The sequence below is a fragment of the Capricornis sumatraensis genome, chromosome 12 (genome assembly GCF_032405125.1).
Source record: "Capricornis sumatraensis isolate serow.1 chromosome 12, serow.2, whole genome shotgun sequence".
Taxonomy (NCBI): domain Eukaryota; kingdom Metazoa; phylum Chordata; class Mammalia; order Artiodactyla; family Bovidae; genus Capricornis; species Capricornis sumatraensis.
In genome coordinates this window covers 41749768-41766294 of record NC_091080.1, presented here as the reverse complement: position 1 = coordinate 41766294, position 16527 = coordinate 41749768, and the positions used below count along the sequence as shown (strand labels likewise).

The 16527-nt window shown below is 44.5% G+C and overlaps 1 protein-coding gene across 1 annotated transcript in view; it reads right to left on the bottom strand.

The window, feature by feature from the left end:
- The window catches only part of FLT3 (fms related receptor tyrosine kinase 3), a 59861-nt gene that overhangs the window by 8606 nt on the left and 34728 nt on the right, over positions 1 to 16527 (bottom strand). Inside the window, exons 10-19 of the mRNA XM_068984357.1 lie at positions 13403 to 13506; positions 12311 to 12419; positions 11868 to 12046; positions 10256 to 10362; positions 10026 to 10158; positions 9840 to 9944; positions 5404 to 5514; positions 3827 to 3980; positions 1995 to 2077; positions 251 to 378 (exon numbers count right to left, since the gene is read on the bottom strand). Coding sequence (XP_068840458.1) covers positions 251 to 378; positions 1995 to 2077; positions 3827 to 3980; positions 5404 to 5514; positions 9840 to 9944; positions 10026 to 10158; positions 10256 to 10362; positions 11868 to 12046; positions 12311 to 12419; positions 13403 to 13506 — 1213 coding nt within the window. The remainder of the gene's footprint in view (positions 1 to 250; positions 379 to 1994; positions 2078 to 3826; positions 3981 to 5403; positions 5515 to 9839; positions 9945 to 10025; positions 10159 to 10255; positions 10363 to 11867; positions 12047 to 12310; positions 12420 to 13402; positions 13507 to 16527) is intronic.

Here is a 16527-nt window from a genome sequence, read left to right as displayed (position 1 = left end):
TTTGGGCAGCCTGAGAGGCTTGGGATAGCCATCATGGAATAAGGGATCCCAGACCTTTATACTATAATTAGCCAAGAGCCCCGGTAACATATTAGGTGACTCCAACAGTGAACAGGAGGGAAAGACAGACTTGAAGGGTTGCAAGTTAAAATAAACAAGAAAAAAAAAAAAAAAAAACCCAACCAGCACCTCTTCTTCCAAATTATCTTTTTGTTGTTGTTGTGAGTTTTGCCTTTAAAAAGGAGCTTACCGACTTAAATTCCAGAAATTCCATTCCTTTGGCCACTTGATATGCAAAGCAAAGGAGATCTTCAAAGGTCAGTACATTCAGGTCTTCTTCTTCCTCCAGCCTTTTTTGGTTTTCGTATTCAATTTCATCTGTAAAATAGAACTGGTCCTCATTTTTGCCAAAATGCAAAGAAGCTGCCTTATGGAAGGGGGGAAGGGCACAATGGGGGAGGGGATTTAAAAGTACAAACTATTATGTATAAAATAAGCTACAAGAATAAATTGCACAACACATGAAATATAGCTGATATTATATAATGAATATAAATGGAGCAGAACCTTTAAAAATTGTGAAGCACCATATTGTACATCTGTGCAATATATATTGTAACTTACATAATATTGTACATCAGCCATACTTCAAAAAAAAAGTTACTTTATAAATCTCTGTGAGCACCTCGTGTACAAATGCAGCTGTTATATCATCTTTTTGGTGGCACCAGGGTTAACCTATTTATGCAGAGTACTGTGAAGCCTAGGAGGCTTCCCAGGCAGCTCAGTGGTGAAGAATCCTCCTGCCAATACAGGAGACATCGGTTTGATCCCCACTTTTTGGCTGAATGACTTTGAACAGCTGAGCCACAATTTTCTCATGTGTAAAAGGAGGCTAATCAAACTTTCCTCATTGGACTCTTAGCAGGATTGACTGGAAGAACAGTAAATGCACACACAGTTCATAAAATGTAGTAGATAATTGGTCTTTCTTTTCCCAATGTGGCAAAAATACCTAGTGCAAAAGAAAAGCATCTGGGACTTCCAGATCCCCTGGAAGATGAAGTGGCAACCCATTCCAGTATTCTTGGCAGGATAATTCCGTGGACAGAAGAGCCTGGGGGGCTAGAGTCCATGGGGTTGTAGCGAGTCCGACACGACTGAGCATGCATGCATCTGCATACACGCAGCCTAGGCAGAGTCACCTAAACAGTCTCTTTGATTAGAGGAGTGAATTCTCCAGCTCTTGGGTGATGAATCAGAGCTCTCAGATGCTCTTCTCTCTCTCTCTCTCTCTCTCTCTTTTTTTTTTTTTTTTTTTTTTGGCGGCACCACATGGCTTGGGGGATCTTAGTTCTCCGACCAGGGATTGAACTCAGGCCCCCTGCATTGGAAGCACAAAGTCTTAACCTCTGGACCGCCAGGGAAGTCTCAGATGCCCTTCTTTTGTGCTAGGTAGTTTTGCCACGTTGGGAAAAGAATGACCAATTATCTACCACATACTATGAACTGTTTGTGCATCTAATGTTCTTCCAGTCAATCCTGCTAAGAGTCCAATGAGGAAAGTTTGATTAGCCCCCTTTTACAAGTGAGAAAACTGTGGCTCAGCTGTTCAAAGTCGTCCAGCCAGAAAGTGGGGGAACCCGGGGGTTAACCTGACTTCCATCTGACTCCAGAACTCATCCTTGCTTCCACTTACTAGGAAATAAGTGGCTCTAATTAATTTATGACTTTTAAAAAGAATAACCTGACTGATCAAATAAACCAGCCCTTCATGTTTATTAGCTGAAACACTGACATGAAATTCATAATACATACATACATTGATGGTTTTTCACTACCTTTAGGGCAAATATGCATTAATGAAGTCTATAGATGATATTAGCAAAGAAAAGCATGCTTTTGCATTTACGCACCTTTAAAAAATATAATAGTAAACACAGAACTTTTGCATCTGTTTCTATTTGGAAGCGCTGTTTAGAATAAATTATTACCTTCAGACTGAAATGAATTCCCATTGAACCCTGAGATAGGATCTGAGTCCGGGTGTATTTGAACTTCTCTTGAACCCGGCATACTATTTTAAAAAAAGAAAAGTTATACCATTATTTATGTTCTTCTGAGTAGAGATTTTATTTTAAAATATACAATTCATCAAAGAAATGAATTCCAATTACAAATGGGGTTTTAAATTAAAAGCATAGCATCAACATGTCCTTTTCTTGTGTGTGGACATTAAAAACATCTGTGTAATTGAGCTTGTCCAACAAACTAGGTTAAGAGTGATTCCCATTCTCTGTTTGGAATCTTCTGGTTCAAAGAGGACCTCACTCAGTTCTTCCCACAAGCCTACAAGCTGGGTGTCAAAGTCACATTTCATAAAAGAGAAATTAGGCTGGATGAGATAAATACGATTTGCTGAAATAACGAAGCTAATAAGGAGTATGACTTTCCCTATAAAAGTCCATGTTATGCAAATCTTCTATAGAGAACTTTCAGTGTTTCATCATCATTTTGTTTTTTTTTCCAGGTTGGGCTTTGTAAAGCTCATTTCCTTTCCCTGTGAAATTAACAAGTAGTAACACTGAGAATCTCTGTTATGTATAACGTAGAACTCTTCACTGAGGAATTCTGTATGCATGATATACAATGATCCCATTTTTCCAGCATAAGAGTTTACTCTAATTACAATGTCCATATCTTTACAAAATGGCTTAATGATTTCAGACCACAAATATTCCAAAAGTAATTGCTTCATGTTTTTAATATCCAGTGACTGGAATGAATTGAAGGTGCTGAGTTGACCAACACAGCTGTCACTAACCAAAGACTGTTGGTCACAGGACACAGATGACATTACAGAATTCTCTTGGTCTAAGAATATGAACTGAGAAACGAGCACAGAAGGGAATATTGTTGTGAATCATTAAGGGCAGCTACACAAAGACATGCCTGGGGTCTCCATGGGGTCCCCGACTTCAGGATGTTAGTCTGTCTCACCACTAGAAGGCCAGAGGCATGTGCAGAAACATACATGCCAAGAAAACAAGGTATCTCAAATGCACCCTCCATACATCCCCCCATAAAGTTAAAAGTCTTTAACAAATCCACCTCTAGAAAAAGGGACAGCTTTCATGTAGGAGGGAAATAGAAATGCACTAGAGATTGAGGACCATTCTATCAGAGCACCTGTGAATTCACTCTGAGAAGGGTGTTATTGAGCTACAACGTTCAAGTAATCAGCAAGAAATGTCTAAGGATGAGGATGAGCGTTCTGCCAAACCTACAGCCTGTGGGGACCACGAACCACTCAGGAGCCCACGGATGGCAGAGCACAGAGATGAACGTCACCCCGACTTTATTTTGCTCCCATCGTTATGCAATCAATCTATCCTAATTTTTCAAAATCCATTTTATGACTTTAGAGCTCTTTTGTGCAATACTCCCAGGACCTGCACTACTTTCTAGGAATATAACAGGGGCTTTGGGAAAGGCGCTCTTTCTTCCTACCAATATCCATATGTCAACCAGGAGGCCTGACAGATTGAATTACACACCTTTCCTAAAACTGAATATATGTCTAGGATGTGATTAGGGGCAAGTGGGCTGAAATCACTGGTTCAGCTACAGGGCCTGTACTGTAGGACAGGGGAAACCTCATTGTTCAAATCAGCAGGGAAACTATGGCAAACATAAATGATCTTCCTAGGTCTTAAAACACACAGACCATGCTGTGCTGGACAGTGGCCCTTAGAAACTGGCTGGTGGGGTGCATTTGACCATCATACCTTATCTGTTCTGTAATGTATTATTATAAGCCTCTTACCTGGAATTAGGGTGTGATTGGAAAGTGGGATAAAAACTGAAATTATGTTCCTTGAAAATCTCCGTCCACGTCCTGTGAAATTTTTCTCTTTTACTTCTTAGATAGTTGAGAAGGTCACCGTAGCAACAGTATTCAAAAATCAAGTAAATTGGTCCTGAAATAGTGATGGTTTTAATTCCAGGTATACAGACACCGAATAGTTTTTTAAGACATCTGTGTAGCAGAAACCCCACTCTAAGAACTTGGTGGGGAGAGGTGGGAGGACAGTTCTCTCTGAACCTATCTCATCTTGGACTTTAAAGTCAATTTCAGTTTTTTGTCCAGACTTTTAGGAAAGCTGTCTCTTCTTGCCTTCCACTTTGGCTCAGCCAATAACCACTGGCCCCCAGGACTCTCCAGTTTACAATGGATAATAATATGCTGCCTGCACTGGGACCACTTGGTAAATATATGCTGATTTGTGGTTTGCCTGAGGAGGGAGAAATATATCCCCAGTCACCTCTTAAAGGGCTTCCGACATGCTGCTAGTGGTAAAGAATCTGCCTGCTAATGCAGGAGACAGCAAGAGATGTGGGTTTGATCCCTGGGTCAGGAAGATCCTCTGGAGGATGGCACAGCAACCCACTCCAGTATTCTTGCCTGGAGATCCCATGGACAGAGGAGCCTGGTGAGCTGCAGTGCACGGGGCTGCAAAGAGTCAGACCTGACTAAAGCGACTTAGCACGCACGCACCTCTTAAATCCATTTTCTCCTTATTTCTGGCTGCTAATCCCAAAGGAGTGATGCTTGGGCACAGGGTTTCGGCACAGGGTTTGGGCACTTCCAGGCAGAAGGGAGAGAATCAGAGCATGGGCTCCACTGAATTCTCGAAGAATAGAGTTTGAAGGCCCTCCATGGCTGCACCTTATTTAAGCAGCTCAGTAGGGGCAGTGGCCAAGCTCTGCAGCCAGGGAGAAGCACCTCCTGGGCAGGTAGAGAGAGACACACAAAATGTGCTTGCGACGTTGTTTTTTTTTTTTTTCTTTTTAACTTTTTTGCCATGTCACGCCACGAGGCTTGCAGAGTCTTAGTTCCCTGACCAGGAATTGAACCCTGGACACAGCAGTGAAAATGCTGCGTCCTAACCACTGGTGGTTGTGGTGGTTCAGTGCCTAAGTCGTGTCCGATTCTTTGTGACCCCATGGACTGTAGCCTGCCAGGCTTCTCTGTCCATGGGATTCTCCAGGCAGGAATACTAGAGTGGGTTGCCATTTCCTGTTCCAGGGGATCTTCTTGACCGAGGGATAGAACCCATGTCTCCTCCACTGCAGATGGATTCTTTACCCAGGGAAGCCCCCTAATCACGGGATAGCCAGGGAACTCCTTTTAAGTAAGTTAGACTTCAATGACATTGCCCAGTGAAGACTGGCGTTGTCTACACTGATGCATCTAACCCTGAAGCACTGTATGTCTAATCCCACTCGGGTTTGGGGGCCCACACTGTGACTGCGAAAAGGAGAGAAACAGGACAATAAACACCATCTTTGTCTCCAGGCTAAAATGTTTTCTTCTAGGTGACCTGAGTGGGAACCGGTTACCTGACAGGGTGCACGCCCCCAGGAGATTCACGATATTCTCGTGGCTGCCCAGGTGGGTCATCATTTTGAGTTCAGACATGAGTGCCTCTCTCTCCGAGCTGTCTGCTTTCTCTGTCAATGGCAGGGCATCACAGATGAAAAATGGAAGTAAAATAGGTATTTTAGATTATTTGATAAATTAAAATCTTCCTCTGTTCAGAGATTTGCATAAGTTTTAAAATACATTCAATAATGCATACATTTTGAATAGTAATACACTATGTTTTAAGGCAGAATTTCAAAGATTGCAGCATGAAAGTTGAATTAAATAATGTGCTTTTTCTATTGAACTTTTCTCTACCTGCAACATAAAAACCTTTAGAATTGACCCTTAAACAAGAAAAGAAAAAAAAATAATAACACATGACTTTCCTCCACAGTAGAAGTTAATGAATACGCTGAAGGGAGAAGCATGCTTTTCTTTTTTTTTGACTCTTGGTTTGTTGAAGTCATAGAGTGACAAGATGGGAATGTTAGTGAGGGTTCCAGCCTGTGATCCTGAGACCTAGAACCTTAAATCTGTCAGGAATCCAGCGGTCAGGAGGTCACGCATGCTGCCTGAGTGTTCAGTTGCTAAGTTGGCTCTGACTGTTTCTGACCCTACGGACTGTGTAGCCCTCCAGGTTACTCTGTCCATGGGATTTTCCAGCCAAGGACACTGGAGCAGGTCGCTATTTCCTTTCTTGGGTTTTTCCCCACCCAGGGATTGAACCCACCAACCCACATTGCCTGCACTGGCAGGCAGATTCTTTACCGCTGAGCCACCTGGGAAGCCTGGTGAGAAGGTCCGAGAGGACCAATTCTCACTGACCAGGTTCTCAAGAAACTCCTTACTTGCTAATGAGGACCATCACTGCTGACTAGGCTAGAATGTATCTACTACTTCCCCTGGAGTAAGGCTAGATAGTTTAGCAAATTTTGCTTGGCATCTGGCTTAGAAATGTGGCATGGAGGTACTTATTGGTGAATTTAAAGATCTCCTGTCACTGAGGCCAATGTGCCCAGGTAGTCAGGACACCTGCCGCTGCTGGGAGGGTGCTGGAGCCCTAGAGGCCAGGGCAGGGTCTCAGGATCTTGCCCACCAGGCACCCACCCCTCCGTTTCTTTACATTCAGTGGAGATTTGATTGGCTATTTCTGGGTGTCACTGTTTCATCCTGGAAGATGCTAACCTTTATGCGGCTTTTCTAGAGATCCAGTACATCTACTTTGACTTGTGTAAGCTCTCAGAAGCATCCGGATTTCCAACCTCTTGGCCTAGGAGTGACATCCTTCTCTGAGCACATCAGGACCCACTCTGCGTCCCATCTCCCACTGCCTTACATTGTACAAGGATTCGTGCCTTTCAGGTGTCCATGTCCTATTCCTCATGACTCAAAGAACATACTTTACAATGACCCTAACTTTTTCAAAGTACTTTCATATACCACTACCTGACTTTCATTCATTCATTCAACAAGTATTTATTGAATGCCTACTAGTCCATGTGTCAGGACTTGGGGGAATAAATAGTAGAAACACACAGCCCCTGTCTTCCTGGAGCTCAGAGCCTCCTTGAAAGGGGAGACAAGTAAATGAATTACAACATAGTGTCGCAAATGCCACATGGCACAAGCGAATCTATTTATGAAACAGAAGCAGACTCACAGACGTAAAGAACAGACTTGTGGTTGCCAAGGAGGAGGGGCATGGGGCAGAGGTGGACTGGGGGTTTGAGGTTAGCAGATGCAAATGATTATCTACAGGATGGATAAGCAACAAGGACCTACTGTATAGCAGAGGGAACTAAATTCAATATCCTGTGATAAACCATCACGGAAAAGAATATAAAAAATAATGTATACATATGTATAACTGCATCACTTTGCTGTATAGCAGAAACTAAGAAAACACTATAAATCAAGTATGCTTCAATAAAAATAAAAAATAAATGCCACGTGGAAAATGAATGTAGCATGCTGTCCCACACAAGAGGGACACCTAACTCAGACTTGGGGAGGGTGGGAAGGGGATACTAAATGTTTATGCTGAGACCGGAGGGAAAACAGGAGTTAACCAAGTGAACTCAGAGTGGGAAGGAGGAGAAAGAAGTCCTGAAGTCACTGGATGGGCCAAGATCAAGAAAGAGGACCACATGGAAGCAACCTAAATGCCCACAACAGAGGAATGGATAAAGATCAGGTACAATGGAATATTATAAAAAGGCATGAGACAGTGTCATTTGCAGAGACATGGACAGATCTAGAGACAGTCAAACAGTGAAGTAAGTCACAAAGAGAAAAAAAAATCATATAATATCACTTATCTGTGAAACCTAGAAAAACAGTACAGGTGAATTTATTTGCAAAGCAGACACAGAGAACAAGCTTATAGATACCAAGGGGTGTCGGAGTAGGATGAACTGAGAGATTGGGATTGAAATATATATACTGTTGATACTGTGTATAAAATAGATAACTAATGAGAACCTACTGTAGAGCACAGGGAACTTGACATAATGCTCTGTGGTGACCTAAATGGGAAGGAAATCTAAAAAAGAGGAAATATACGTATATGTATAACTGACTCACTTTGCTGTACAGCAGAAACTAATACAACATTGCAAAGCAACTATGTGTGTGTGTGCGCTCAGTTGTATCTGACTCTTTTGCAACCTCATGGACTATAGCCCACCAGCTCCTTCTGTCCATGAAATTCTCCAGGTAAGAATACTGGAGCAGGTTGCCATTTCCTACTCCAGGGTATCTTCCCGACTCAGGGATCAAACCCACGTCTCTTGCGTCTCCTGCATTGGCAGATGGATTTTTTACCCCTGGGAAACCCCAAAGTAACTATACTCCAGTGAAATTTAAAAAAAGAAAAAGAAAGAGATAGAGGACAGCATTCAAAATATACAGATCTGCCCTTATGAGGCTTGCAGACTACTGGGGCAGCTAACACACTAGCTAAATAAATAAACAGCCACGTAATTATAGTTGTGATCAATTTTATGGGGGGTGGGGAAAGCCCACAGGGAGCGGAGCTACAGCATTTAGCAAGGAGCTTGAGCTCATCTGGGGCGTGAGAGATGGCTTCCCAGAGGAAGTGGTATCTGAGCTGAGATCTACAGGAGCAGGCAGTGATGCCGTGAAAGGGGAAGGGGAAGGATGGATGTGCAAAGGCCCTGAGGTGGGAAGAGCACGGCACTCCAGAGGAACTGAGAGCTGCAAGGGCAGAGGCGAGCTGCAGCCACATCGTGCTGGGCTGTGTGGACTGTGCAAGATGAAAGCAACTGGGAAGATTAAGTAGTAAAATTATGTGATCAGTTTTGCATATCAGAAGTATCACCTGGGCTTCAGAATCCAGAAGGAGGTAAGAGTGCATATAGAGTAGCTTCTTGGAAGGCTGGTGCATCCATTCGGAAGAGACAGGCAGTAACAGAGGTTAAGAGAAAAGAGGATGGGCTCAAGAGGCACCTGCAGGAAGCCTGATAGGAATAGTTACAATGAGGATAGTTTCTAGGATGAGTCAGTCCTAAGTTCCTGGTTGGCCCAATTTGGGTGGCCTGTGGCCAGTCACTGGTACTTATAACCAATCGATGAGAGAGGGCCCAAGGGCCAGGGTTGGAAGAGTCCACTTTGGATAGGCTGTCTTTGAGGGACTCTGGAGACAGTCAGGCATGTGGACATAACCTGAAGCTTAGCAGGGAGATGCAATCGTGAGAACCACTGGTACACGGGATGAGGTCATGGGCGAGTTGAGACAGCCCTTGAGGGTGAGGAGTGGAAAGGAAAGTGGGACCTGGAGCAAGCCTTCAGGAACTCCACGTGAGAGATGGATGAGAAGATGAGGGAGCAGCCAAGGACAGTGCAGCAGTCAGAGGGTGGGAGGAAACCGGAAGAATACGGCGCCATGGAAACTGAAGGAAGAGAGCACATAAAGGTGGAGGGAACCGTCGATCGCGCCAACTTGTGCTGAAAAGGCGAGTTACGTGAGGACAGAAAAATGCCCGTTAGACTTAGTTCACGGTGGGGCAGTGGAGGGTGGGGGTCATGATCACTTAGAGCCAGCGGGGGGCGCTCTTGCTAAGTGAATGATGCTCACGGAGGCTGTTGGGGAGGGAGGGGTAAGAAACGAGTGGGGATACAGAAGGCACCGATGCCCTCTTCTACCCAGAGTTCATGTCACCACGTAAGACACACGGCTGCCTGTAGCAATGGTAACCCCAAAGCAGAAAAACACCTAAGCAGACAGAGGAGAGGAAGAGGAGATGGACTTGAGTTTTACATTCATGACGTAGTGGACACCAACCCCAACACACTCCCTTTTAAGCTTTGAAGCCGGGCAAGCCGTACCCATAACCATGATGGAAAAGAGGAGGCGGCAGGCGGCACCTCCCCTCTCGGCGCGTCTCTGTACCTTTCAGCATCTTGACTGCGACCTGGATGGAGACCCCTGTCTTACTAATTCCGTAGGCGGTCGCATTCATCACTTTTCCAAAAGCACCCGACCCCAGGACCTTCCCTGCAAGACACGTGTGAGTGAGTGAGCATTCGCTGAGGATTTTCCCACAGGAAGGAAACAGGAGAAACATCCAATTCTTACCAAATTCCAAGTTTTCTCTCGGAAACTCCCATTTGAGATCATACTCATATTCTCTGAAGTCAACGTAGAAGTACTCGTTATCCAGAGAGCCGGTCACCTGCACCATCTGCAGCTGGCTTTCATAACGAAATTGCTTCCAAGAGAAAATAATGAGTCAGTCAGCCACAGGGCATTCTTCAGATATGGGACACAGTGACGGCTTTTTTTTTTTTTTTAACCTTTGGTTTTACCTTTTTGTACTTGTGACAAATCAGCATGGTTAAAACGGCAATGAAGGGAAGACAGAGGCCAATTGTCGCATAGAATGAGATGTTGTCCTGGATGGAAGGGAAGGGCCCTGCAACGGAAGAGCATCCCAGAGCAGTGGGTGAGAATCCGGAGATCGCAGGCTCGCTACAACCTCTCACGTCCTGCCTGAGGGGCTGTTATTTGTGATGCTTACAAGCCCTCTATGCACAGAAGCCCACAGAAAAATCAGGCCATGTTCATATAAAGGACACTTCCCTCCCAGAAAATTTTAGATGATTCTGAACCCATTTTATTTATTTATCTGGCCACACCCTGTGGCTTGTGGGATCTTAGTCCCCTGACCAGGGATGGAACCCATGCCCCCTGCATTGATGCACAGTCTTAACCACTGGTTGGTCAGGGAAATCCTCTGAGCCCAATTTAAAAAATCATTTACTAGGGGTTTTCAGGATTACATCTATTTAAACCCATAGGATAGTCAAGCCAGATTAAAAAAAAGAGAAGAAATCTGTCTACCATATATAAAATAGATAAACAACACAGTCCTAGTCTATAGCACAGGGGACTATATTTAATATCTTGTAATAAACTATAGTGGAAAAGAACCTGAAAAGTCACACATGTGACTGAATCAAGAATGTTTTTCTACTAGACATAAAGTAGACAACACAGTCCCACTCTACACCAAAGGGAACTATCAACATATTCTGTATTTTGTAATAAACTATAATGGAAAAGAATTCGAAAAAGAATGCACATATAAAACTGCATCACTTTGCTGTACACCCAAGACTAACACAACATTGGAACTCAACTATACCTCGTTTTGAAAAAAAAAAACTTGTGTTCCCACAGTGAAGCTGTCATATGAATGTGGGGAAGTTAGTTTGGGGATGCTGGTGATTCTAAACCATTAGTGTAGGCGGCCAGGTTTCAGAATTGCTTAATTTCAGAGGGCTCTAAATATCAAACCAAAAATGATAAAACACCAGGCTAAAAGGCAAATAAGGAGATTAACTGAAAGGGAAAGAGGTAAAGACTCCAAATGACTAAATCCATCTCCCTGGATCTGGATCTCTGTTTGTTGTTGCTGTTGTTCAGTCGCTAAGTTACGTCTGACTCTTTGCGACCGCAGGGACTGTAACCCACCAGGCTCCTCTGTCCATGGGATTCTCCAGGAAAGAACCTGGATTCTCCAGGAAAGAACCTGGGTTCTCCAGGTTGCCATTTTCTTCTCCAGGGGATCGTTCTGATCCAGGGATCAAACTCGAGACTCCTGCTTGGCATGCAGATTCCGTACCACTGAGCACCAGGGTCGTCAGGGTAGATGCCCACTATACCAGGAGTTTGGGGTTCTACCCACATTACCTGAATTCATGAGTTACAGTAACATCAATAGAAGTCACTCTGCCCTTAAACTACAGAACATGTATATTCAGTGGGGATTCCTGCCTGACTCAAAAAGCCTTCTCGTCTCACACACTGAATCTGCACACTCTTGTAAAACTCCCCCAAATAAAAGCCAAAGACAGGGCCTAACTTCTAGTGGGGAATTCCAGAAGGTGGCATGTTTCAATAGCGACTGCTGTCTACCTGGTGAGCTCAGAAGGATTGTCTCACAGGACGTGCCGAGGGCATTGTAGGCACAACACTTCACCAGGAACCCCTTGACCGCCTCACTCATGTTCAGCGTGCTGCTCGATATCCACTGTCCAAACACTTTCTTGTTGGCCTTTTTATTCCAAATTCCTTCTGTGATTTCTTCTGTGCAGCTGAAAATAAATGGCAGAGAAGTCAAAGGGGCATGACTGTCATCAGATTGGAAGTAAGGGTTTCTCTAATGGGGTCTGTAAGAGACACATCTATTATAGGTTATCAGAAACAATCTGTGATCATTGAGAATGATGATCAACTAGGAAGGTACGCATTTGAAATGCTCTAGCGTTTCTCCTTAAACTGAATTCACGAGAAAGCGTCAGTACGTCAGAGAGAGTTTCATATTCTTCTAACACAAGAGAGGCCAAGGTCCTCATTACTTGGGGGACTTGTCTGAGCACTTCTTCCAGGTCCAGGATGGTATAGGGTACCCATCAGAGGAGCAAGAGGCCTGACTTGCAGATGCCTCAGCCAGCACTTGAGGTTTCCCTGTAAAAAACAAGAGGAAAACAAGCTCACGGAGCAGTGCGCTTTTCAGAAAGGGTTTCAGAGTCAGGTTTATATAGGCTGCCCATGCACTCTAAGCAGTTGTGCTTCTTGGAGGCCGTCTCAGGCAGGACTCAAAGAGGGGGGTCCTTTCCCCTTGTCCTGTCACCTTCGGTGCAGGCAGCCCTACCACCTCTCTGGGGAGCACCCCCTGTCCATCACTAGACCCTTCCTGGAGAGAATGCAGGTATAGACTCTATCTACTTGGTCACCCTAAAATGAGTCTTAGCTTCAGGAGAAGCATCTGCAGAAAAAGTCCAACGAAAGGTACTCTCCTCTTTTCATAGACCAAAGAAACAAAAATTATTAAAATGACTAAATGGCAGGTAGTATGACTTTTGGCTTTTTCTTAACATGATCTTTCAAAGTACTAAAACCAGTAAAGTGATACACTAAAGCACCTTCAGAGAGGACATGGACTCAGCATCTTCACTTAAAAGGAGGAGCCCTCAAAGAGGTCTGTGTATCAACAGAGCCAGGAGATATGAAGGTACAATTTCAGAACACTTCCACAGGCCAAAACAGTTTCATCACACTCCTTCCCTAAGCCATTGCTTAGCTCTTTCTGGTCTGAGTTAATACATCATTAACGAGTCACAAGAGTGAAACAAAATTTCTTGACTACTTCACTTCTGGTTCTTTTTTTAAATTTCGATTTATTTATTTTTAACTGGAGGATAATTGCTTCACAATATTGTGTTGGTTTCTGCCATACATCAACATGAATCAGCTATAGGTATATGTACGTCTCTTCCCTCTTGAACCTCCTCGCACCTCCCACCCCATCCCACCCCTGTAGGTTGTCACAGAGCCCTGGTTTGAGCTCCCTGCTTTATATAGCAACCCCCACCCCCGGCCGTCTAATTTAATATGGTAATATATGTCTCCATGGTACTCTCCCCATTCATCCCACCCTCTTCACTTACTTCTTATATTCAGTGTGAACTCTTTGGTGAACTGGGCGTCATCATTTTCTGCATGGAAGATATACTGTCCTGGCTGGTGTTTATGGTTGCAAAACTTAGATATGCTGTTGGAAAAAGAGTTAAAGACAGACTTAGCCAGATTCTTTGAGGAGATGCTGAAATGAGTGATGGTGTGCTTGGGAAGAGTCTCCCTGGAGACACTTCAGTCTCTCAAGCTCAGTGGAGGTGGTGTCTTCACTTGCTACTCAAAGTGTGGTCTACAAACAGGCAGCATCAGCCTCCATATTATCTGGGAATTTGTTAGAAATACAAAGTCCCAGCTCTGCCCGTCCCCTACACCTACTGACTGAGAGTCTACATTTTAAGATGATTTCCTTGTGATTCACATGCACATTAAAGGTTGAGAAGCCCTGATCCAGGCTGGGGCTCCTAAGAGAGACAAGAAGGTTCCAGCCACTACGGTTACATCCATTCCAGACTAGTCTGACTTCCCAGAAACATGGAAAAACCTTGGCGGGTGGCAGAGCCCATGACCCCTCAACTTCCTGAAAGGACAGCTCTCTGAAGCTGGTCCAAGGCAGGACCTATGACCAGCCCTTGACTCCCATAGCAATTAACAGCGATGAGGGCTCAGATCCACTGAGTGTGTCCAGAAATGTCTGGGTGGTATCAGCAGGCTCTAGTATCTACTTGGAGGGCTCATCCATCATACCTACCAGGTATCTGGTATGGGGGATTACCCGTCATACCTAGCAGGTACATTGTACCTGGGCCAACTGATCAAGGACCCTGGAAAACAACCTAGTTATTTAGACCTGATGGAGAAAGCAGGGAGGGGATGCTGTGGACTCCTAACCAGGAGAGGAAAGTGATGAACAGTATTTCAGTTGAGAGTGAAATGCAGCAGGAAAGTGTATGGGAGGGAAGTAACCCAGCAAGTCCTTCATTCATTCATGGATTCACTCATTCATTCTCCCATCAATGGCACAGGCTGTTTGTGGGAGGAATTCAGAACACAACAGTCAGTCAGAAAAATCAGATTTCTGTTCTTACAGAACGAAGGGTTCAAAGGCAGACAAGTAAATATGCAGCTACCGTGCAATGTGGGAAGTCGTAGGAGAGAAGAAAAAGATCAGACTTGAGACCTCAGAGTGTGAAAAGATGAGTGTTGTCGAAGGCAGGGAAAACGGGGAGGGAGCAGAAACAGCCAACCTAAGAGGCACCAGGGGGCAGGAGGTGCTGGACCAGATGTGAAGATGAAAGAGACCAGAATCCCAGCTGATTCCCAAGTCGGACCATCCGCCTAGCAACCGCCAGAGCAGCTTCTGAGTACCGGTTTACCCGACGCCAACATTCTGCAACCTTAACTTGGAAGCTCAAAGGTAATTCTGACTGTGGACAGTGATGGGAGATTCCATTTCCTACCAAGTGAGCGAGCATCTAACAAGCTTTTTGTTTGCCTCGTTAATAAGAAGGCTGAAGAGGCAGAAAGGGGACTTTCTTATCTTGACCTACTTCGGGACAACAAGAAGGAAATGGTTGCTGCAGTGGAAAATGACAGAAAGATGGAGGGAAAGGCAAATTATAACTTTAGGGAGACAAGTAAGCAACGCTACATGCAACTCCCAGACTTTACGAAGGCAGGGTTTAAGTGGTCCGAGAAGAGAAAGATGTGAGTGTCCACAAGGGAAAATGTAATTCTCACTGGACAACAGCCAAAGACTCTGCCAAGGAACAAGAGATTAAAAGAGAAGCCAGTCTGGCTGGCCAGGGACCATGCTAAAAGCATCATTCAATTTGATAAAGAAATGACCAATACAACAATCGATAATTGCATAGACCAAAGCGATCTGGTTTGTCTTTTTTTTTTTTTTTAAGTGGAGACTGCATTGTTTTTATTTTTTTTTCGGCTGCACCATTTGGCATGTGGGATCCTAGTTCCCCGACTAGGGATCAAACATTGGAAGTGCAGAGTCTTAACTACTGGACTGCCAGGGAAGTCCCAGAAATCTTTTTTTGAACGGTTTCCCTCCTAAGTCTCTTGTGCTGTCTGAATGGAGCCTGATTTGCCATGGATAGATGAGATAGGATCTGAAACGTTCTTGCTCTTCCAGGTAGGAAACTGGTCAGAGAAACAGCCCGGACAAAAAAAATGCATATTCAAGTCCTCCTCAACCACTTGTCCACTTGTCCTATTTATGGCAGTTGACCCCTTCAAGGGCAACGACTGCAGTGCTGACCCTCCCCTGGAAACTCCAGGAGGACTAACCAGTTAGGACCAGGGAGTTTCAAAACTTCCTCTTTCCCTGGGACTTTTCTGAAAATGGCCAGCAGGCAGGAGATGGGAGATCAGGAAACGAGCTCATGGTGAAACACCTTTGGTGACTAAGATGTATTCTCAGTACAAATGAGAAGGGATTTCTCCTGTTACGAGCAAAATGCAGGTGATTTTCAGTTTTCATTTAGCAGCCAGAGGGGAGGACTTGAGAAGGCACAGGTATTTCCAGCAGCGCGGGGAGTAATTTCACTAGAAAGAAGGCTTTGTTCAAAGAGCAAGGGATGATGAAAGACAAACCTGAGGATAGGGAATAATAAAGGGCAAGTTGGGGAAGCTGAGAGCTTCTGAAACCGGAGAGTCGGGGGCTGGCAAGACTGAGGGGCTCTTCGTGGCACTGGGAGGCCCCATCAGGAGACCTTGCCCACTCAGACAGTGGGGTGTGGAGCGGGCACAGTCTGGCTGAAATTGAACCCGGTCCACACATGTTTCTGTCCAGGGTCAGACACAAGGGTGGGAGAGGTGCTGCTGATTTTATGTCACTCCATAATATTAAGCTCACTTTTATTTTATTTCAGGGTAGCTCAGAATCCTGGGGAAATATAATCATTAAAAACCCAATAGTGGGCACTTCCCTAGCAGTCCAGTGGTGAAAACTCCACGCTTCCAATGCAGGGGGCGTGGGTTCGATCCCTGGGTGGGGAACCTAAGATGACGCATGCCTCATGGCCAAACTATAATAAAAGAAAAATTTCAAAACATTTTAAATCAAGAAAAATCCCCAATAGTGAAGCATGGCACATTTCAAAAGGAGGAAAGCGCACACCTGTATGTTTGTTCTCTCACACGC